Genomic DNA, 23,116 nt, shown 5'->3' on the forward strand with positions numbered 1-23,116 from the left:
TTGCTTAATCCCAATGAACAGCAGTGTAAAATACTAGAATTATTGCTTGAAGCACAATTACTAATGAAACAGTATGTCTATACACTAAATACAATATAACAGAAAACCTCACAAAACCACAGAATTTTTAACATGTCAAAGTAAAAACAAATATTTGTTAGGTAATTAAACCAGAAACTAATGAATTAGGCAAGTCCAGCTTTCTCAAATCATGGATAATTAGGTCAGAAGTTTCACAATTTTTCAGGTGGTTATCCATTCAGTATGAATTGGTTTGACTGATGAGGTTTAAGGTCAAATAAGGCAGTACACTGATCTCCTTTTCCCTGATGGTCTCCATGGCTGCTTCAGTACACCAGCTGTGAAAATATGATTTTATTTCTTCTTTGTAGTCTTTATTTATTGCCAAGTCTAGATGCTGAATTTGGTTTATGCAAGAGGCAGGCTCGAACAAAAGATTAATTCCATTGTCTTTCAATTTAGTTAGCATTTCACACTTAGACAGGCTCTGAACATAGTAAATGCTGATGTAGCTTGCTAACTGCACTAAGCAAGGTGAAGCTGGTGATGTGTTTGGTTCCAATGTGAAATGATGACATTATCTGATCTGGCCTGGACCAAGGTTGAATTTTATGAGTAATGCTATGGTTGTTAGAATGTACTGATTATATAACTTTATGGACTGTGTGTTTAAGGAAGAGAGAGTACACATGCAATTTAATAACCAATTAGTTTACTACTATTAGCTGCATTGGATCCCTTTGATGTTCAGTGTTAAGTGACTGATCTTGACAGGAGTTTGATTTTTTCTCCACACAGGTGGCAGACGAAATATTGTTTAACCATTACAATGACTGCCTATTGTTGTTAGCATAGTTTTTTCTTTGTATTCTTTATTTTGGATATTTGTTGAGGTCGTAACAAAATGAAATAACAAATATTTAAAGTTTCTCAAGTAAACCATGAACTTAAAAACCCTTTTAAAAAACCTTGAATTTTTAGATCCACAAAAATAAATGATACTCTAGTATTTCATAACTATCCACTAACAAGCCTATCTACCTGCCCTACTTCTTCCATGACAAAACCATGCCTAATAATAATTAATGAAAGCCCATTTATGCCTTTTAAAACAGTTCATGCAATATTTCTTTATAAAATCTTTTCCAAACATAAACATAATCTGTTTTTTTTAATAAAAATTATCAAGGTGGACAACCCTGAATAATCATACAAAAATATTATTTATTCCAAATATGATGGACCATTAGTAATCAATGATGCAAGCCAAGAAAAGCAAATATGATGGACCATTAGTAATCAATGATGCAAGCCAAGAAAAACAAATATGATGGACCATTAGTAATCAATGATGCAAGCCAAGAAAAGCAAATATGATGGACCATTAGTAATCAATGATGCAAGCCAAGAAAAGCAAATATGATGGACCATTAGTAATCAATGATGCAAGCCAAGAAAAACAAATATGATGGACCATTAGTAATCAATGATGCAAGCCAAGAAAAGCAAATATGATGGACCATTAATAATCAATGATGCAAGCCAAGAAAAACAAATATGATGGACCATTAGTAATCAATGATGCAAGCCAAGAAAAACAAATATGACGGACCATTAGTAATCAATGATGCAAGCCAAGAAAAACAAATATGATGGACCATTAGTAATCAATGATGCAAGCCAAGAAAAACAAATATGATGGACCATTAGTAATCAATGATGCAAGCCAAGAAAAACAAATATGATGGACCATTAGTAATCAATGATGCAAGCCAAGAAAAACAAATATGATGGACCATTAGTAATCAATGATGCAAGCCAAGAAAAACAAATATGATGGACCATTAATAATCAATGATACAAGCCAAGAAAAACAAATATGATGGACCATTAGTAATCAATGATGCAAGCCAAGAAAAACAAATATAATGGACCATTAGTAATCAATGATACAAGCCAAGAAAAACAAATATGATGGACCATTAGTAATCAATGATGCAAGACAAGAAAAACAAATATGATGGACCATTAGTAATCAATGATGCAAGACAAGAAAAACAAATATAATGGACCATTAGTAATCAATGATGCAAGCCAAGAAAAACAAATATAATGGACCATTAGTAATCAATGATGCAAGCCAAGAAAAACAAATATAATGGACCATTAGTAATCAATGATACAAGCCAAGAAAAACAAATATGATGGACCATTAATAATCAATGATACAAGCCAAGAAAAACAAAACATCTGGTCATTTACAGCAATATGGATACATGTAGCATATTCTTTATCCAGCATAGCTAGAAAATATTTCATAAGTTGGTCACCTTTCATTCAAGATTACTCAAATAGTAGTTTATTTTAATTTGCAGTTTGCAACCTTTCATGCCACTTCAGCTGTAAGAAAATCCCTGTATTATTCATAAAATTTTCATTCAAGAATCCACTGCTGGAGTAGGGATCTAGAATAGGAAATATGTTTTATTTGGTTTCTCAGTGAAGTGGTCATTTTTTTAAATATTAAAATTTAGCAGCAAAGAAGTAAAAGGTATTTAATTTTGTAAACAATTTTTGAATGAAGTTAAGAATACTCCATTTTCCAACCAGTTTGTCCCAAATAGATATCCTGTTACCATTTGATAGAAAAAGAGAAGCAAAAGAACAAAAAGAATAAATTCAGAATAATACCAAGTATGGTTGACTGTATGGCAAGTGAAATGTACCAAATCAAAGGTTTGGATAGTATTTCTAAGTGAACAATGAAATATTGTCAGAACTTGTGAGTGTTTATATTATCTTGCATAAACATGTCCTTTTGTTTATGTAATTTCTTTGAATAGTTTAAACTATACCACAATGGTGTGTAAAGACCTGATACACAGGAAATGTATTATATTACCCTCTTTAGAATAAGTTTCAAGTATGATGCACACTTATTCTTGGTTTACATTTATGCACTCATCTGTAAGACCATAAAAGGTTCAATATGATTCAGATATAATACGATATGGAGTGAATGACATGCATGAAATTTTCACTTTATTCAATCTATATCTTTATTTCAACAATTTTCATCTGAACAAGTCCTTTCTGACTTCGCAGATATCACATAAAATATATAACCTGAGTGTGATCAGTTATTACAGTTCATGTTTTCAAAGTTTTCAGTCACCAGCAATCAATATTAACTCATCATGCAGAAAACAAATTCAGACAATAGCAATCTTGACAATGAAATGGTAGACCACTTTCTAAAGAAAGTTGTTTTTGCAATTTTTCTTCTATTTACATCTGAACTTTTAATCTGCACTACAAAGCCAGTATTGCATTGACTTATTAAACCAAAAACATATATATTTATAGGTTACTGCATTTGTATGGGAAAATATGAACAAGTTTTTTGGATGGAAATACTGTACAAACTTGGGAGTGCTGTATATCCCATCCAACAAAACAAGTTCATATTTTTGCATACAAATGCAGTAACCATTTTATTATATGCTCATTTTCTTATTCTACATAAGGCTTAATTATATAAACAAAAATACACTACAAGAAAGAAAGTAACTGAATACATGCCGTGTTCCAAACTAAAAACATAAGTGCAGATTCATCATTACACAACAACATTAGTAATATGCACATAACTCCACCCAGTTAAATGTGAACTTAGTCACGTGCTAGACATAACTTTGGTATTTTTATAGATTCTAAGAAATTTTGTGATTATGGACTGGATTGTCTGTGCTAATTCTATAAGAAATACATTGGATTGAAGCAGCGAGGGAGAAGTGTGTTGACATCTGCAAGTGTGTTTCTGTTCTGTCACTGAATGGTTGAAATCATAATGTGGAAAAAATATGAAGTCTTTCAATTGCAATTATCAAAAAGATGCTATGGAATATAATATTTATTTCATTTCAAGTGCAGTAAGAAGGACATAATTGCACTTGGAATATAGTCGAAATTACAGTACAATTTTGAGATGTGTAATCAAGCTTGAGAATCCATGACATGGTTCATGTACTTCGTATTGCCAGAACTAAGAAAGTGAATTTTGAGGAAATTCAGGATGTAAAACTGTAAGTATATTTTTTACCAGTCTTATTACTAGCTAAAGAAGATAGTTTATGCCTCGTCACTTGCATGTTATTTGTACGGACCATGTCTGGTGTCTATAGCTAGCCTAAATCCGAAACACTGTATCAAAAATGTTAACATAGAATGACCCAAAGCAGTTGGTATGTGGCAGTCCACGAAACATCCATTTTAGTTCATTCAGAAACAGATTTAATCAACCAAAACATAAAGCGTCTACTATGACAGTGCAGATCACTTGTTTACAAAGTAGTTCCTAATACACTACTGGGTACACACAAGTTCAATATGAAGTTGCATGCAAGTTCAATATTGTAAAATACTGCACGATTCTGTAAAGTTAACGGAGAAAAAACTGAGCATGCCATATAACAAAGAACAATACCTACCCACCTATAAAAATAAATATTGTGACAGGGCATACAATATATAAAACAATAATAAAGAACATTCTTTTCAACAAAGAACATTCTTTTCTATCATGTCAAAGTAGAGGTAAGAAAATGAGTTAATAAAGAACTTATTAATGTTGTTTTTGTACTATTTGTTTTTCTAATAAAGTCCTTGTTCCTAAAATCTGCTTCAGAAGCCTACAGGCCCAATATTACAGTGTGTTAAAGCCATACCCTTTGAATAACCTTGTAACTGCTAGTTGCACAAGCATTATTCATGCATTAGCAATGACAATAAACACAGATGAGACCACACATGAAAAACGAGCAGCTTGCAGCACACTTGTCTGATTCCTAGTCTCATTCCCATGTACAATACACAGCTAACCAGTTGAGGGTAACCTACCAAGATATACTAAATATAGTTATAAATCAAATATGCCAATGAATATTGGGTTTATTTATATTCTTTCCTCTGTCCTTTAGAGAATGATTCAATATTTTTTTAAGGAACTTGCTCTGAAACCACACAATTGAATGGTTTACACCCAAAAGCATTTCAGGCAGTTACATGAACACACACCTGTTGAATTCTAGTCACATGAGCATTACTAGGTCAATACCAAGGACTAGCTGAACTACATGTGCTATTCAAGCCTAAATACATTTGTTTTTAGAAACTCTGTGTTTGAATTGTGCAATTTATTGTCAGTCAGAAATCAGATCCTTTGGAAACATTAAGCAAAGATGAATGTTGCTGAAAAACCACCCATTTCATAAATTTGTGTAAATGTATTAGCAAGAAATTAAATAGATCTGAATGGATCTAGTAAATGTTTTTCATTTTGGACACTATACTTCTTTATGCACATTTTTTATGGAATTACTGTTATGGATAATAGCAGATCTCACTGGTGAGTACACATACAGAACTATGCTGCAGATTTCATATACATTAAATATTAAATAGGTAACCAATGTTTTTAAATACTTCTTTAATATGGAACAAATTGATAATTTAATATGCATTGATTCAAGATGGTAACTGTGCCAATGAAGCACATATTCTTGTGCTTGCATGTATTACACCCCCATGCCCCAGGCCATTTTTATGGGTGCATGCATCACTTTCTTCAGCTGACTTGGTTGATTATAGCATGGTTTGGTACATAATACAGTCACATTTTATGGACTTGAACCATCACATTACAGGAGGGTCACACTGTATATGACACAGAAAAGCAGCTGATTTTATAACTTGTTATAATCAAAATGGGAGCTTCTATTCCTCCATTAAAAAAATAAGCCTCAAAATCTGGCACTATTTTTTTTCCAAATATGTTTTATAATAAAATGCAAGTATTCCAAACATTGCATAAGGATTTATAATATGAGGGATTCAAAGTGCTGAGCAAAGCTTCTTAATGAGAGGTGTCAAACCTCATGTTTGAGTAATTACTTTTTTGATCAAAATGATCACTAGGCAATCACAGTACAAACACTTGAGTTTGTTTGATAGCTCACACGTACTACATGATTGATACTTTTGTTGTATAAATGGATTCAATAAATGACAACTTAGCCAACAGAAAAATGGTTGTGTATAGAGGACTATGCTGTGTTTAACGAGACAGAAATCACAACTATGTCATGTCACATTCAATCTTTCCCCAATGTTCATAACAATACAAGTAAAAAAATGACATCATAATGAAATGAACACATCATTTCAAGCTGCAGAGTTAAGCACAGATTTATCCCCCACAAACCACTACCTTAATATTAATATGATTCTTGTAAGCAGTTTAGTTGTTCAGCCATGACAATTCAAGTTATCACAGAAAGAACCATTTGATATTAGGCTTTAATTACGTTAAAAAAATGTGTTTCATATTGCACTAGTTTTAAAATTAGGGTAGGCAGGTCATTCTTTTTAAAAAACTATATGTATTTAATGTGACTTTTTTACCATGGGGAAAAAAGTGCTTGAGTTAGCAATGAGAAACAGGGATGTCTGCCAACCAGAAACACTTATTGTTTGGGGCCTGAAAAACTTCAATTATGATATAATGCGACCCCACTGTAACACTAAGGTTTGGGGTCCTCAAAATGTGTATTATGTACTGAACCGTGCTGTAACCAACCAAGCCAGTTCATTAAAGAATTGATGCATGCACCAAAAAAATGGCAGGTGGGGTGTGTAATAAAAGCAGACACAAAATTATGTTCTTCACTGGCACAGTTACCATTAAAAATCAATGCATATTAATACACATGTAGTGAACATCTGAGTTTTCTCAGAGAGCCATGCATTGTTACATACGCATATGTGTGTGTGGCATGAATACAGAATCAGTCATGTGTACTCACCAGAACTTGTTGCATGCAGTGAATCCATAATATATGTAATTCCATTGTAAATATACACACAGGTTTAAAATATTCAGCAATTATGTCATGGATAATTATGTGTCTGAATTCAGTGGAAAAAAGAAAATAATAGCAAAATTACATAAGGAAAGACAAATCACATTTATAGTTCAGTACATCCAAAGGTAAATAAACGGTGTCTGCATAAATTTCATACTGCTACAATTTTATCATCTGCGAATCAGAATACTTTATTATTTTTTTGAAAAACTAATTGATTTTCAGTTGCTTTCTGCTTCTATCACATTTACTGTCCTTGGATAGTCGACCTGTTAACACCTAAATCTCCAGCTAATTGTGATTAACACTTGACTTAATCCTGTAAGGGTTTGAAGTTTCTCTTCAACGGCAAAAGTTTTACATTTCCAAGTACCATTATTCATTGTAAATGCCTTCTAATAAACACTTTACACCTATTTGTTTTCACAACTGCAGCAAGAATAACTGTCAATCAACAAAGGGGTCTTTTTTATATAGGGAATGCTTAGATGACATTATTCACTGGTCAACTTACTGCATCTAACACAACCAAGCCAAGCACACAGGTTAGCAGCTTTCATTTTTTAAAAAATGTTTTATAAATCACTGCTCTATAATTTGCACAAATTTTAACTCTTGTACTGACTTTGACGATTAGCAACATACTTAAATTAAATGATTTATAAATTCAGGTGAGAATCTTTTATCAACCACTGCATTGCTATGTGCTTGGTTGTGTATGCAGTTTAAAGAACAAACATATGTTGGCTATTCTCTAATCAATGACTGTACACAAAATGCATTGAAGACAATTACAAAGAAGACAATGGTTTTATTGATCATGCATCAGTAACAGATTTACAATTATGAGCTGACATGTTTCAACAAACTAAAATCAATGTTCAGATATTCATTTTTGCAATAATGTTTATTTTGGCATGATACTACAAGAAATTGCTGAAACTGTAAAATTTCAGGTGCCATGCCACTATCATGTTATCTTTGAAATCATGTGCAATCTCTTTCCTGAAATGATAAACTTTTCACATATTCTAGTTCGTACTTTTAATATAAAAAAAGTTTTGTGTGTGAGAAAAACACTTGCATATGAAATTACAGTAGTCATGCCACAATCGTTTTATATTCTAATTCATATGCAAACTCTTCCCCATAATGATAATAAACCTTTTATACATTATTTTGTGTCTTTTGAAAAATAACAGTTGAAATTTCCAGAGCCACTACACGATCATGTTTTTTTCTAAATTTATGTCATAACAAAACGTGCTATATTGGGTAAAACTTTATATTGTTTGCACTGAAATTATGCCACTGTGATATCCAGCATGGCCATCATTGTGGCCAGCTTGTTATCGCTATGCCAACATGGCTGGTTGTATCAACATGGGATTTTCACTAAAAGATTCTTTATGATATAGACTGGTCCCATATGATAATGTCAGATATAGATTGGTCACATATGATAATGCCAGTGGTCCCATATGACAGTGTCAGGTTTGTGTATATTCATTAGAAATAAGGAAATCTTATTGTAGGCTGCCATGTGTGAAATGAGAGTGTAACAGTTTTTTGCCCATGATTTGTGACAATAATCTACACACATTTAGACCAAAGTAACACCTAAGCAACACAATCATAATATACCCATATATACACAGACATCCAAGAGCAAACAAACAGCCAGGAAATATATAAGGAATAATAATACATAAAAAATATAGACTTTCCTTATTTATTGAAATGTATTGGGGCTTGACACCTTGACATTTCTGAATATCCTTAACATACATAACCCTTGCGATTTAAATGTTTTCTCTTTTACCAATGTTTTAACTGGATGAAGGTAGATGAACTTCATTTTATTCATGCTAGTTTTTATTTCATGGAATTAAAAAAGGGATTCTATCTGCAAACCTAAATGGCTGCAAATTTCTAGCAGGTCCTTGAAGTTAAACTACCACAAAATATTTACGTATTGGGGAAGAGCAAATTTATTAACCAGTAAAAAAGTTTAAAGTATGAACAAAAAAGACTACAAACAGCACTTGTTACCAACCTTGTACTTATTTTCTTCCTTGAAATAGTCTGGAAAGGCTCTCTCGAGTGCAAGATACCTGGCTCTTCTGTAATACTGTAACATAGAAAATAATTGTAATTATTTTAGATATTTACAGGAGATATATCTGCTTTTGTAAAATGTTAGTTATGAAATCATAGCCTTGACTTACATTTGGATAGGATAATGCCTGCTTTGTCACCTGACAGACAACAGCTCACATTCTCAAATATTCTGAGCAAGAAACTAAGTGCAAGCTCAAAATCCCAAAATCTAATTTTATGCTTGGTGTAAACTGACACAACTGAAAACTGTATGCTAGTATAATGAAAGAAAGTTCAGAAAATTGCATGTGTTCTATGTTTCTAATTTCATTTTATTCAAAGTTACAACCTGTCCAAGTTTCAGGACTATGAACCTGAGCTTATGTTTCATGCTCAAAGAAGCATAGAGAATGCGGGGACAGATATACTGCTGCACACATCACCTACATATCACAGCCTTGTAATGTGACTGAAGATCAAGATCTATAATAGGGGCACAAGTGGCCGAGTTGTCTAAAGCACTCTCCATTACGGATCACTGCCATCTCACCTCTGTCTGCGTAGGTTCGAGCCTCAGATTCAGCCAATGTAGGTATGTGAGAAAGCTTGCCAGTAGATTCTCATGGGTCGGTTGTTCTTTCCGGAGTTTTCCCGGGTTCTTTCTCCACCATTAATACTTTCCACCATGTATAGCCTATCTTGTGCTGAAAAATGGCATTAAACTCTACAACAACAACAACAACAACAACAAGATCTATGCTTGTCTGCCAACATATCATGATAGATTTTACAACCTCTCCAGCAAAATGCTTGAGATAAACTATGTATAAAAATGAAGATTAAAAAAAAAAAACTGATGGAGATACATCCTCATATATACTTCTAGCCCTTGCTTTTGTTTCTAAGCTGATTTTTTTGTGAGAAAAGTGCAAAGAAAATAGAGCAATTAACATGAGACAAATATTTCAGTTGTTAACATATAATGTTCAATGTTCCACAAGCCGTTATCAATTTTTGAAATATTATCCCTTCTGAGCAATCTCCTGCTGACATTTCTTATTTTCTTCATCTTCTATTTTACACTACCTGCTGTTATAGCTCCATGTTGACAAGAATATCTATTTGGAAGGTCAAGTTATAACAAGATCCTAATACAAAATTATAATAATGAATGACATGACAGCCACTCTGGGACATTCTGGGCAAATCATATATGACCAAAAATGTCTAAGTGAACACCCTATGTCAATACAACTGAGTAGCAATTACATTACATTTTCAATTTGGATACAACATATCATAAGTCTACAAGCGAAAATACCATTTCAGTCTAACTGTCTCTTTAGAAGTACTAGATTTTACAGATGGTCACCATGGCAGACATGTTGGATATCAGTTCATCATTAGTTTCAATTTGGACCTACATGATTATTAAAATTCTTTAAGTGAAAATTCCATACCAATATAATCATCCATTCCAGAGCAGCAACAACAAGATTTACAGGATGCTGAATGCGATAAGAACACCATTTTTATTTCAGGCCAATCTATATCATAAGAAGTCTTTAAGTGAAAACCCCCATGTTGATACAACCATGCATTTAGTAGTGATAACAGGAATTTCAAGCTGGCCACAATAATGGCCAAGTTGGATGTCACAGTGACATCATCTTTAATTAAAACAATATATCAATTAAAGACATTTAGTGAAAACCTAATGTCAATATGACAAAACAATTCTTGAACCAGAACAGTGAAAAGATTTTAAAGATAGTCAAGATGAGTCATCATTTTAGGACCAACTAGACATTATAGTTGTCTTTTAGTGAAAACCCAATGTTAATAAGATCCTCGGATGAGGAGATGGTGTTAAGTTTCAAGATGGTCACCATGGTGGCCATAATGTGTGTCTAAGGGCCACCATTTATTGATATTTTGGACCATGTAGACCTTGGGATGAATGCTTTTAAATCATTCTGGAAGCTTAGTAGGAAAAGTGAAAACAAACTTATGCAAATAGTTGGATGCCCATGTCAGGGCACCTCATAAGTTCTTTGGTCTTAAAAATGATGGAAGTGTTTCTCTACAATCTCAAATAGGTATTTGTAAAGTTTAAATAAAACAAATTCTTATCACCAACTTCTTATCACAGTGTAATCAAATTTTTATTACCTTTACCTAACATTTATATATGGTTTCTGTCACTCTATTTTAGTCCTGAAAAGAAATTTGACATACATTTTAAGGTCATAAAACACCTTAAATATTTTACCCCTTTTTAAAACTGTATTTAACACTTTTGTAAAAAGGTATAAGTAGCAAATGGTCAACTTTGGAGATAATTGATTAACAAGTCTATATGACCTGGATCTTAGGCAACAAAAGAAATGAGTTTCTTCTCAAGCTTTAAAATTGTCATTCATAAATCATGACAGAAACTTAATGGGATTTGTGTCTGAAAGCAAAAGCATTGTGTCCCCCCCCCCCATCCACCTCACTGCAATTAATGCCATTCTATGGCACTGGAATTCAACAGTAAGAAAGGGCAATTCTACCAAGGTGAATAAATGGAAATTTTGATAGGAGTGTGTGTAGAAAGTCCCTGATATCTTATGGTCCAGATTTTAGTCTTCCTCTAATTACACTGAAACAGTGCTGTCAATTTAAGTATTATTCGACATTTGTCCAAAGGAGGACAAGGAGACAAAAACCTTACACCCCATCCACTAAAAAAGATTTGCTTTTGTAAAACACTGCTGATAAAATAATTGTAAAGAAAAAGATTTTTAAAAACATATTAAAAAAATTGCTATATTGGCATTAATATCTTATGAACTCTTAAACACTGGTCCCGATCTTATAAGGTCACTTTTTTTACAGCTGGAAACCTGGCCTTATAAAAGGGATAGGCTTTCTAGAGGGGGAACACATGTGAATATTAATTACATATGGAGTAAAAAAGTCGTAACTAAATCTAATACATTTAATATTTTTCATTTAAAAATCACATGCATGTTGCGGAATAAATATGATACAAACTGTTACTAATGTCATTTTAGAAAGAATATTATGAATATTCATCCATATGGTTTTACAATTGTCTTAATATCACTGTCTTCTCTTGAATGATCCAACCTTTAAGTGGAATGATCCAGACATGCGCAGTGTAAATTAATTAGAAAACCTTGTCATATAAATCAGGTACAAGAATCAGCTGGCTCTAATAATCTTTCTCCATCCATTCCACTTCCCCAGTTCTACTGCCTATTTTCCTCATCTTTTACGATGTTGCTTATTTGTGTCTTCTGGGCATCAAATGTTTCAGGAATGGTTCCTGAACTCCACCCCCTTTACAATGATTTGAACTGCTTTTGCTTTTTTCTTCTAAACTGAGTAGTTTCCATTTCTGCGATGACATCTTGATGTTGTTGTTGTAGGGTTTAACGCCATTTTTCAGCACATGATAGGCTATACATGGCAGCCAGTATTAATGGTGGAGGAAGAACCCAGGAAAACCCCGGAAAGAACCACTGACCCACGAGGAGCTACTGGCAAGCTTTCTCACACACCCACACTGGCTGAATCTGAGACTCGAACCCACACAGACAGAGGTGAAATGGCAGTGATCCGTAACGAAGAGCGCTTTAGACCACTCGGCCACTCAGGGCCCCCCGATGACATCTTGAATTTTTACCAACCATATCACTGTTAAAACAATCTGTAGCAGCAGGGATCATGGTGGGCTCCACCAATGTTCAAATTGACATTTTTTTCTTCTTTATTGGCGACAAAATATATCTGGTGAGTTTTAGGGTGATAACATTTTTGGTTGTTAAAAAGTGTATATACAGTCTCTAATTTGGAGTGGAGAAATTCAAAGGCACCCTGATAGGAAGCCGCTAACTTGGATATAAAATTGCACTGGAATCTATTAGTACATACAAAAATCCTTTTTTTCATATTGACAAGCCAACCTAACAATGCATTATTATGTCATAATCCACTTATGCTGATGTCTGGCCTTAGTACTGTATGCCAAAATATAACCACAATAGTCATGCTACCTGACTAGCAACCACTGACTACCTCTGAAGGCAGGAACAGGAATGACTACAATCGACTAGATGAAAATATTTTTTCCTTTGGAAAAATTTACCAAAAAAATAGTTCCTGAAACTCCAAAGAAAACTTATTGCCTTTAAAGCAAAGATCATTCTGATTATATACTAAGCCAATGAAAAAAAAATTCTGTCTCAATGTTCTACAATTCCTTGATGTTATCGCAGCAATAACAAATGGGCATTTGTTTGGCCCTTCAAAGAGGGCCTTTAGCAGCGTCTTCAGTAACACTTGCTTCTTCATCAAAGCAAGCCGAAGAACTTTGATGAAAGGAAGTCAGCAACAAACTTAAATACAAGCACTGTTTCATTGTTTATTGTGACTGGAACATATTTATTGTGCCATGAAAGATTCCTGTTTGCAACAAAAAAGTTCATTCATATGATAGCTACAAATGGCGATGTAAAACCCAAATTAAAATTCCAATATTTTGAAACAATAGATATCTGGCCATCAAGTTAAATGAAGGTGGGACATCTGGCAAGAATGTTTGTTAAACATGTTAATTTTTTCACATGTTTTCATTTCCTTACGAATAACCTCATCCCCTTGGCAGCCTTGGCATCATGGTAGTTCTCTCTGGCTGATCAAAATCTAGGCCAATTTAAGTACATGTCCATGCAGCATATAAACAACTATAAGCCATGTGCTACTACGATAAAGAATATCAGAGTGAATTGTTTTGTGAAATGCAATTGTTGATAGTGGGATACAGATCAAACAAACAAGGACTACCATTTTTTATAAATATGTTTTTGTTGTATTTTCTGACGGGACTTGACTGATACATGAATTTTCTAACTTATTATCTAATACATGAATTCATGGATTTTTCATATACATGTGCATTTTAAACACATTGTGGAGTGTACTACACAATTGTAAGTGGTCCATATACAAGTGTATTTCAGACAAATTGTCTTCATTTATTCAAAATTTCCTTTATTTCTCTCTCTGTGTAAATCCTAGTCAATAATGACATGTCACCTCAAAAATTTCACTTGTATGTAAAATGTCAATTAATTTTCAGCCCCCACCCCCTTAATTATCTAAACAAGAACTTACGTCAACAATATTGCCTTGGTCTGAGGGCGGTGAGATAAACAGATAGTACCGTATTATGAAAATGGCAACATTTTTTATAATTGGCCACAAAATACTGAGGTTGGCGATTGTTTTGGCGACAACATTTTTAAAGCCACCATCAACCCATAGCAGTTAAACAAAATGCTCTGTCCTTATCTGTCCTTATAAAGGGAGTGATTATGTCAGTGATTCACTGGTCCCAATATGGTAAAATTTGTTAAGTTCATGTTTTTTATCCATGTGGGAGAAGTCAAAAAAGCTATCATGCCATTTTTATATCACACAGATTTGTGCTGAACAATACATGTATTGTCACTGTTAGCTTTTGTAATCCTATTAAGTATTGTGAGTATTAACAGCTACTAATTATTCAAGAGAGAAAAATTGATATCTAAAGGAAGCCAAAAATGGCTATTACACCATTTTTGTGCTAACCTGTGCTCCTCATCACTGCACATACAACCTATTAGCTGTTGTAATCTTGGCAATTATTGGCAGTAATAATAGCCAGCAATTATCCAAGTGACAAAGCCTTACATCAGAGGATCACACAGTAGCAAGGATAGTCTAATTACTTACCTCTCTGTATGGTTTTAAGTTTGGTTCTTTACTGGCATGTTGTAAAACACGTAGCTGCTCATGAGGGGCAAATTGGACATGCTTTGCACAGATATGCTGGCCACTAGTTGCATTACAGGGATGGCCCTCTTTGAGGGGTAATGAACATGAACTCATTCGTGTCAAGGGATTCTGGTCATAAAAAGCAGGTGGATTCAGGTCAGGGAAGGGTCATTCAAGAACGGGGACCACTGTACATATGCCTATAAATATGCATGCCAAATGTAATTCGCCTACATTAAATGGTTTCTGTGAAAAAAATCTAAGTCAAACACGTTCAAAGATCTGTTAAAATAAAAATGGAATAGTTCTTGTAATGGCCTCTGATTCTAATCATCTACATATTAATACAAAACACTACCAAATTTAATGTGTCTACCACAAGAGAATTTTATTTCATCATGTTTACAAAGGTTTGGTTAAAAATGTCCGGGAGTTAAAATGTTTGCAAAAATAAATTAATAAATTGCCATAATGGGTCCAAACTTCTGATCAGGCAATCTACACATTAATTAAAAAACGGTACAAAAATGTAATTTGCCTGCCTCCAGTAATCTTTGCTTCAATATTGTTTACAAGGTTTTTGTCAAAAAGTCTAAGTCTTGGGACCCAATCATGGAACCTAAGGATCAAATCTGGTCTGGCCTGGCTAGTGGCATAGCAAGAAATTCAGTGCCCCTTCCCCCTTTGCAAAAATCAAATCTGGAGCCATCTACTGATTGAAAGAAAAAAAGATATTTGATAGGAATATTTTATTTATGCCCCCATCAGTTGTTCAGGTGGTTGCTATGCTACTGTGTTTGGCACATAGTTTTTAATTAAATTTTCTTTTTATTTAGCTATCTTGCTTGTAATAAAGAGTGATGAACAGATGCATGGATAGCAAAAAACCAATATAGTCCTCCCTTCTGTGGCAGGAGTATAGGTGAGAGAGAACTGAGGTTGTCACATTTTCTCAAATTTTAAATCTTTATATGACTAAGAGCACATGAAATTATCTCAACAACATGCAGGTATATAGATTGGTAAAAATTTAACATAAAGATAACTTTGGAAGCACTAACAGTTGCAATGGTATAATGTTTCCATTCACCTTGTTTAAAGAAGATTAAATTGAGTTAAATGTTCAGAATACAGAGAGAATAAAATGTAACAGTTTATTACCAGCAAGTTGTTAAGTCATCGTGAACTGAGTAGTTCAAAACTTCAGGTAACCTCAAAGTATACAATACCTGATCTTGATTAGTTAGGTGCTACATCATAATGACATTTCTGCACTGTACAGGATCAACCTTTACAACAAGAACTTATATTATAAAAAATGTGTCTATATTACTTTTGAAAAGTTTTCAGTTTGGTTTTCTAAGGATCTGACATTTGTGATTAATGTGTGGCAACGAATTTCGGTCTTTACTTGTTTGGGGGAAAAGCTACATTTATTACTATTGGTTTGTGCGTATCATACAATTATATTCATATTGTTTTATGAGGGTTCATTTTGGTTTAATTAAGTTGTGGCAGGTTATTTTTTGCTTTGTTTTCTTTCAGACCTTTGTACACAAATATTAATCTATTTTCCAGTCTACATTTTGTAATGGTTTCCAAAACAACTTATTCAATCTTGAGGTGATACTTCCTGGGGTCTAATCATAATCAGATGTAACAAACCTGCCTGCTTGCTTCTGGATTTTTCAATTTCATCTTCTAAAACCTGTGGCTGAAGATGCCAAACTGTACAAGCAAATTGTAAAATAAGTGTAACTAAACATATGTATGCTAATTCTTTTGCATATTGTGGGCAAGATGAGAGATTACATCTTAATAGGGCTAAAGTTCTATTTGCTTAGGCGTATAATTTTTGAGTTTGATGCTTCCATTTTAGATCAATGATTATGACCCACCCACAAACTTAAGCAGCTTTAGTGTTGAAATCAATATAGGATACTTCAGTCACAAAACAAAAATCTGACTTTCTATACTCAGTTCAATGCTAATCCAACTGAAAAATCCAATTCCGAGTGTCTCTTTTGAAATATATACAGAGGGATATATACACAGCCTACTCCAAAAGTTGTAACAGCACTTCCTCAGTGAACACCTCAAGGTGTTATACCACCAAATTACACACACACAAAGCTGAATCGGATAAGCAACTATTATATAACTGTTAACTTTGATTTTGGTTTGACTTTCTTGGATAGAAACATGCTTGGAAATAGTAATTTGCATGCTTGGAAACAGCCATGTTCCATCTAATCTATCATAAAAGGTTAACCATGTCATAGATATTTTTGAAACTCTCCATATATACTGCTTGAAGTGATCTTTCCAGAACTGTGTGCAGTACACTGTTGAAACTTTATTTCTGACTTAACTTACATGCGTCTTTGCTGTTGCTGGTGGCATGGTGGAAAAAATTCTATAGATATGAGGTTTGAGGTCATTTATGCACTTTCCAAAAGTATGTGATTTTGTTGACTGGTCAAGGTGCTGACTGACAGTTTTATGAATAACTTTATATGGTGATGATTCAAAACTTTGCAACTTCAGAAACTTCTAGTAGTTTAATCATCATACAGAAATGACAATATGCTTTGTGGAAGAAGTAATTTTTAAGAGTAAATTTGGCACCTATAACTCTTTGACTTTTGTGTCAACCAGGTTTCCAAGATGATGTACAAAACATTATGGTCATTTGAGGGACACTTAGATTTGAGATTCTATTAGTATCTGCCATAGCAATTGAGAAATCACAGTTCTGGAAAAACATAACATAAATTCATCATCAGAAACAATGATTTTTATTTGATGTTTGTTACTGCACAAAGCAGTTTCTGAAAATTCCCATCTTTTCCCCTGACTGTGACCAATTTTTACCCCCAAAATAAAAGGGTTTCTCTCAGTCAGAAACAAACATTTTTATTCCTGACTTTTTCCCATTTTCTTGGTACCAATGGTCTGAAAGTAGATCTTTGTTCGAATCTGTTGACTACAAATTCTATGCATATACTGCAATTATAGACTTCAGTAATGTAATGGTGTAGGAAAGGTCACATTATTGCAGAAAGGTAGAACCACATGGGCCAAACTGTTCCTCAAAAGGACACAATTGATTAGTCAAATACAGTTGTGAAATAAAAGAAAAAGCTATTCAAAATACTTTCAAACTACCTCAACATTATTCATTAGGCCAAAGACTTTTTTAAAAAATAACTTTACTTTGAAACCAGACAGCAACTGTTTTGCAAAGCATGAAAGAAGATACTGAACATTTTGAAAACTCACAAAATAAACTATACAGTTGACATCGAAAAGAAAGCCGTATATTACCTGAAAAACACCTGCTGTTATGACATCAGCATTGTCACAGTTAAATAAATGGAATGATAAGTATCTACAACCACAAACTTTATCTGTGCCATTTCTTTCACAATACAAACTACTTTCTTTGAACGCAACAAATGAGTCAGTAAGAGTGCCAATTCTCTGAATCATGTTTGAGAATTTCATTAGGTACCTAATTTGCTTCTGTGCAACTCACACTTAACTACTAAGAAAACAGACTCAAATTTTGACACTGCATAACATACTGGCAAGTCATGGTCTATGCTGTTTATTATTATCATGATTTCAAAAACAACACTAAGCAAAATCTGCAGGAACTCTATCTGACACACAGAAGGTCTGGGTCTATCAAGCAGTCATGGGGGAAATCTGCAAACAGACTAAAAGACACAGATGATCTGGGTCTATCAAGCAAACAATGAGGAAAATCTGCAGACACACTACTCAACACACTGAAGATCTGGGTCCGTCAAACAACAATGAGGCTGGTCTGCTAGCACACTACCATCTAGAAGATCTGGGTCTATGTTGTTCACACAAAAATGCATGTTACAAATGAATAAATTTGGTAGGATTCTGCACTAGTAATCTTACCAGCCCTAGATTCTTCCAGTCAAGCAACTCACTCAGTCGTTCTGTTCGATTCCGCTGGATGATTCGTTGTCTTCTGGACAGGGCAGTAAAATCAAACATGTACTAGAAAAAAAGAAGAAAAAACCTTCTGAAAACTTCAACATTTAGTACAACAAAGCAAATGGATCTTACAAGACTAAACACTTCCATTAATGCACATTTGTGCATTCCTGGTTACAATGAAATAAAAAACTGATGCATTAAAACCCCATTCTAGGAGTGCTGGGGACACACTAAAAATTGCCGATTTGATTAACAGTGGCAAACCAACTCATGAATGGATAAAAGTGAACTAATGGTTTAGCTATAACTGGAATAATTTTCTCTGGATCTGACTGTAATCCTATGTGACTTCCCTAAAGAAAGAAACAGCATCTGGGCATGCTTTCTCAATGAACTACTCAACAGTTTCCATTAACCCTGAATTAAATTTTCAGGTAATGGACAAGGCAGAGTTTTTTTTGAATGAGCTTAAAATCATAGCTTAAAATGTTCCTCAATGCTTGGATCAGAGGCATGTCTAAAAAGCATACATGTCAATTCCCCTGAGAGGTATAAGCATAATTATTGCTATTATAAGTGACAAAAAAGTATTATTTGGGCACAAAAAGTGTAATCTATATATTGTATGCCAGAAGTACACCACTATGAAAAAAATACACTTATTTTTGCTAATAACCTGGTTCTGCAGCTGGTCAAAATTCTTGTCCAAAACAGCAAATTCCATATGAATTTGAACCGGAATACAAACACAAAATATAATGAAAAATTATTCAGATTCAGCGCTCACTTTAATTAGTCTACATATGTAACTTTCACTGAATGATCGTGGACATTACAATGACCATGTGCTTAGCATGCTATATTATATTACTCTCATATTCTTCTTCCAAAGTTTGTAAAGTGGTGTTGATGTGTCCTTTTCTATGATCTGATATGTTTTGAAGTTTGAAAAGATCATCCGCTCAAACATGTTGTCATACAACATCCACAGCTAGCACCATAAAGCTCTCTTAATATGTGGCACCATTTCTTTAAAAGTACAGACTGGTCTGCTAACTACTTAGCTTATCAATAAATGAATCTGTGAGGCAAAGATAAAATTTTGAAGAAACCTGTCTGTTTTCTTGGAAATGGGTCAAATACAATTGTTATGTAAAAGAAAGTACTCTTAGGCTATTCTTAAGCAGCAGTCATCTCTTTAAAGAATATTCTCATATTTATTTGAGTGGAAATAAAGAGATGATAATAAAAATGCCCAAAACAATTTTTTTTTGTTTAATTTTTATTTTATTGTTTATTGTATCAAAAAAAGGTTAATCGATATACTATGAAAAATTAAAAAGTAATTTGGTGGGAAAAAGCATAATGATACACCAAAGGCATAATGGCTGGTGTGTTTGAGAAGGATATTAATTAATAACAACCAATCTGATATCCATCCATCATCAGAATCATCCAACATATCATGGACAATGAAAAATGTGGAAAAAAGAATTCCAATGGTATACTATGGCAATAAAAAAACATAAATAAAGTGCTGCACCTGCACTGCAGTGAGTGTGAAAACAACCTGTAATGTGTAAGATTACAAAGCTATGGAAAACTTGATAAATTTTACAAAACCAACACTGGTCTGTCATGATCAGTATGATGATGACTGACTCACAGCAAAAACAGATCAGCAAAAGCGACAGTCAAAAACTCTATTAAAATTGCACAAGATGTGAGTACTTCTGCTTTGTATTCCCACTGAAGGCCACCTTATTTTGACCCAATACTACCTTCCAGACTCTAGTGTTAACTTCATGCTCAGGTAAGAATTTATGAATTTCTAGTAAATATGATAGGTACTGATATTGTATTACTTTTTAGTGTTCCCTGCCCTTAAGATACTATGTGCAAAACTGCCTATTTTAAGGAGATGAATGAGCTTGAGACGAGTCAGAATTCCATATCCAGCAGTATTTAAGTGTTGCGAGGCAAAAGTAACCAACTTCTCTCACTTCATTAGAAAGCCAGGCTGGATGAAAACAGATAATTAAACAATCTTTTAAGTTGAGATAATGCTGTTCACATCCTGCAGCAAAATGGCATGGAAAGCTGGTATAAGGCCTGGACCATGAACAGGACTCATCTCCAATTGCTTGGTAAGCATGGCTCACAGAACGCAGGACTGGTAGGTCAACAACCAGAATGGTGATGGTGATACAAGATGACAACGGCTGGTAAGAACAATCAGCCGGATGAGTTTTGAACCCCATGTGCCTGTCATACGGTCCCTACATCCATGATTGGACATGCAGGGGGATTTATGCTCACTGGGTGCCATATATTGGAAGGACAATCTTTCAGCAAAACAAAAGCAGCTTGAGCAATTCCAAAAAAAAACAGAAGTAGGGAAGCAAAAGCTATTATGTAAAAACAAAATGCACTGTCATCTCTTGAATCTAACTCTTTCTGTTTTAGAATAGTGCTGCATGGATGCATCAAGTGCCACCAAGTTCTCCATCTCTAGCTGTCTAAATGTGATGGTAGCATGGTAGCTGACAACCCATTATAAGGAATCTTTGAAGGGGAAGGTGCCACTCGAACATCCCTCACACTATCCTCACTACACTTGCAACCGATGACAATTTAGGCTGTAGGCTTAAGACACTGCCCTCCAATGATATTGATTTCATTCTATCTCTTGCCTTCAAACTTTTCCACAGGATCAAAGACTAACTAGACATCTAAAGAAGTCTTGCAGTGAAAACCCTTTACTGATATGATCATCTATTCAGCTTTACTGATATGATCATCTATTCAGCTTTACTGATATGATCATCTATTCAGCTTTACTGATATGATCATCTATTCAGCTTTACTGATATGATCATCTATTCAGCTTTACTGATATGATCATCTATTCAGCTTTACTGATATGATCATCTATTCAGCTTTACTGATATGATCATCTATTCAGCTTTACTGATATGATCATCTATTCAGCTTTACTGATATGATCATCTATTCAGCTTTACTGATATGATCATCTATTCAGCTTTACTGATATGATCATCTATTCAGGTGGAGTAGTGATAAAATTTTGCACAGCACCATTTTCATTAAATACCAACCAGACCATGGGATGAATCTTTACGTGTAAAGTTTCTTGGCAATCCTCTAGGCAGGGAAGGACAAGTGGTTAAGGACAGCAAAGATAACAAACTTGTGCCAACATACAAAAGACTATCCCATAAGCTATTTTAGTCAATGACCTGTAGAGTTAGAAAAGGGAGAAATAACAACCCAAACATTAAATAACAACAGAACATATAATAACACACAAAACACATTTTTCATGAATGGTACCTATACCGCATGTGACTTACCTGGTCAGAAAAGAAATGTTCATAAATTTAAAAATCATGATAAACTTCGCTGAAAATTACAAATAACGTGACCAGTCCTTTGCAAACATTTTATGGTAATGTTACACCACATGCCTAAAAGCATGGACATAATTAACAGAGATCTTACAGGATTTATAGAGGCAGTGCTAGATAGGGTATATCATACCACATTTAAGTTTAAACTGGTAAACTACTGGTAGACATCTAGTTGTAGTAAAGGGAGGTAATGAGAAAGAGATTCTTTCCCCTGTCTGTATGATATCAAGGGAAAGATAAAATATTCATCTTACGGGGATTGCTGGATTGGGGTTGTTGTTGTTGTTGTTGTGGGGTTTAATGCCATTTTTCAGCACACAATAGGCTATACATGGCGGCCAGTATTAATGATGGAGGAAGAACCCAGGAAAACCCCAGAAAGAACCACCGACCCACGAGAAGCTACTGGCAAGCTTTCTCACATACCCACATTGGCTGAATCTGAGACTCAAACCGGCACAGACAGAGGTGAGATGGCAGTGATCCGTAACGGAGAGCGCTTTAGACCACTCAGCCACTCGTGGCCCCGTGGATTGGGGTTTGATGGGTATTGCTGGATTTGAGAGGAAGAACAGCTTATTTCCTGGCATTAACACTGATAGGGGACTGTATTCAATATAGAAAATATACTTTCAATTTTTAATGACAGCTGATTATAGCTGGACAGCAGATGATTTTAAATTAGATCATGTTGGATGGACACAGGGCCACACCAAAAACTCCCTTGGCCTTAAACCCTGGTGAGCTAAAATGACAAATTTAAAAAAATCTTATCAACAGTGTCATTTGACAAGCAATATGAAATGATATTTCTAAAGTAATATGAGAATAATGCAT

The 23,116-nt window shown here is 34.1% G+C and overlaps 1 protein-coding gene across 1 annotated transcript in view; it reads right to left on the reverse strand.

The window, feature by feature from the left end:
• LOC149787729 (glycogen [starch] synthase-like) overlaps positions 1 to 23,116 on the reverse strand; it is an 87,008-nt gene that overhangs the window by 10,106 nt on the left and 53,786 nt on the right. Inside the window, exons 13-14 of the mRNA XM_089973935.1 lie at positions 18,807 to 18,908; positions 9,001 to 9,075 (exon numbers count right to left, since the gene is read on the reverse strand). Of these exons, the coding sequence (XP_089830061.1) occupies positions 9,001 to 9,075; positions 18,807 to 18,908 (177 nt within the window). The remainder of the gene's footprint in view (positions 1 to 9,000; positions 9,076 to 18,806; positions 18,909 to 23,116) is intronic.

Source organism: Sinohyriopsis cumingii, chromosome 11, assembly GCF_028554795.1.
Source record: "Sinohyriopsis cumingii isolate HCF-2022 chromosome 11, ASM2855479v2, whole genome shotgun sequence".
Lineage (NCBI taxonomy): Eukaryota > Metazoa > Mollusca > Bivalvia > Unionida > Unionidae > Sinohyriopsis > Sinohyriopsis cumingii.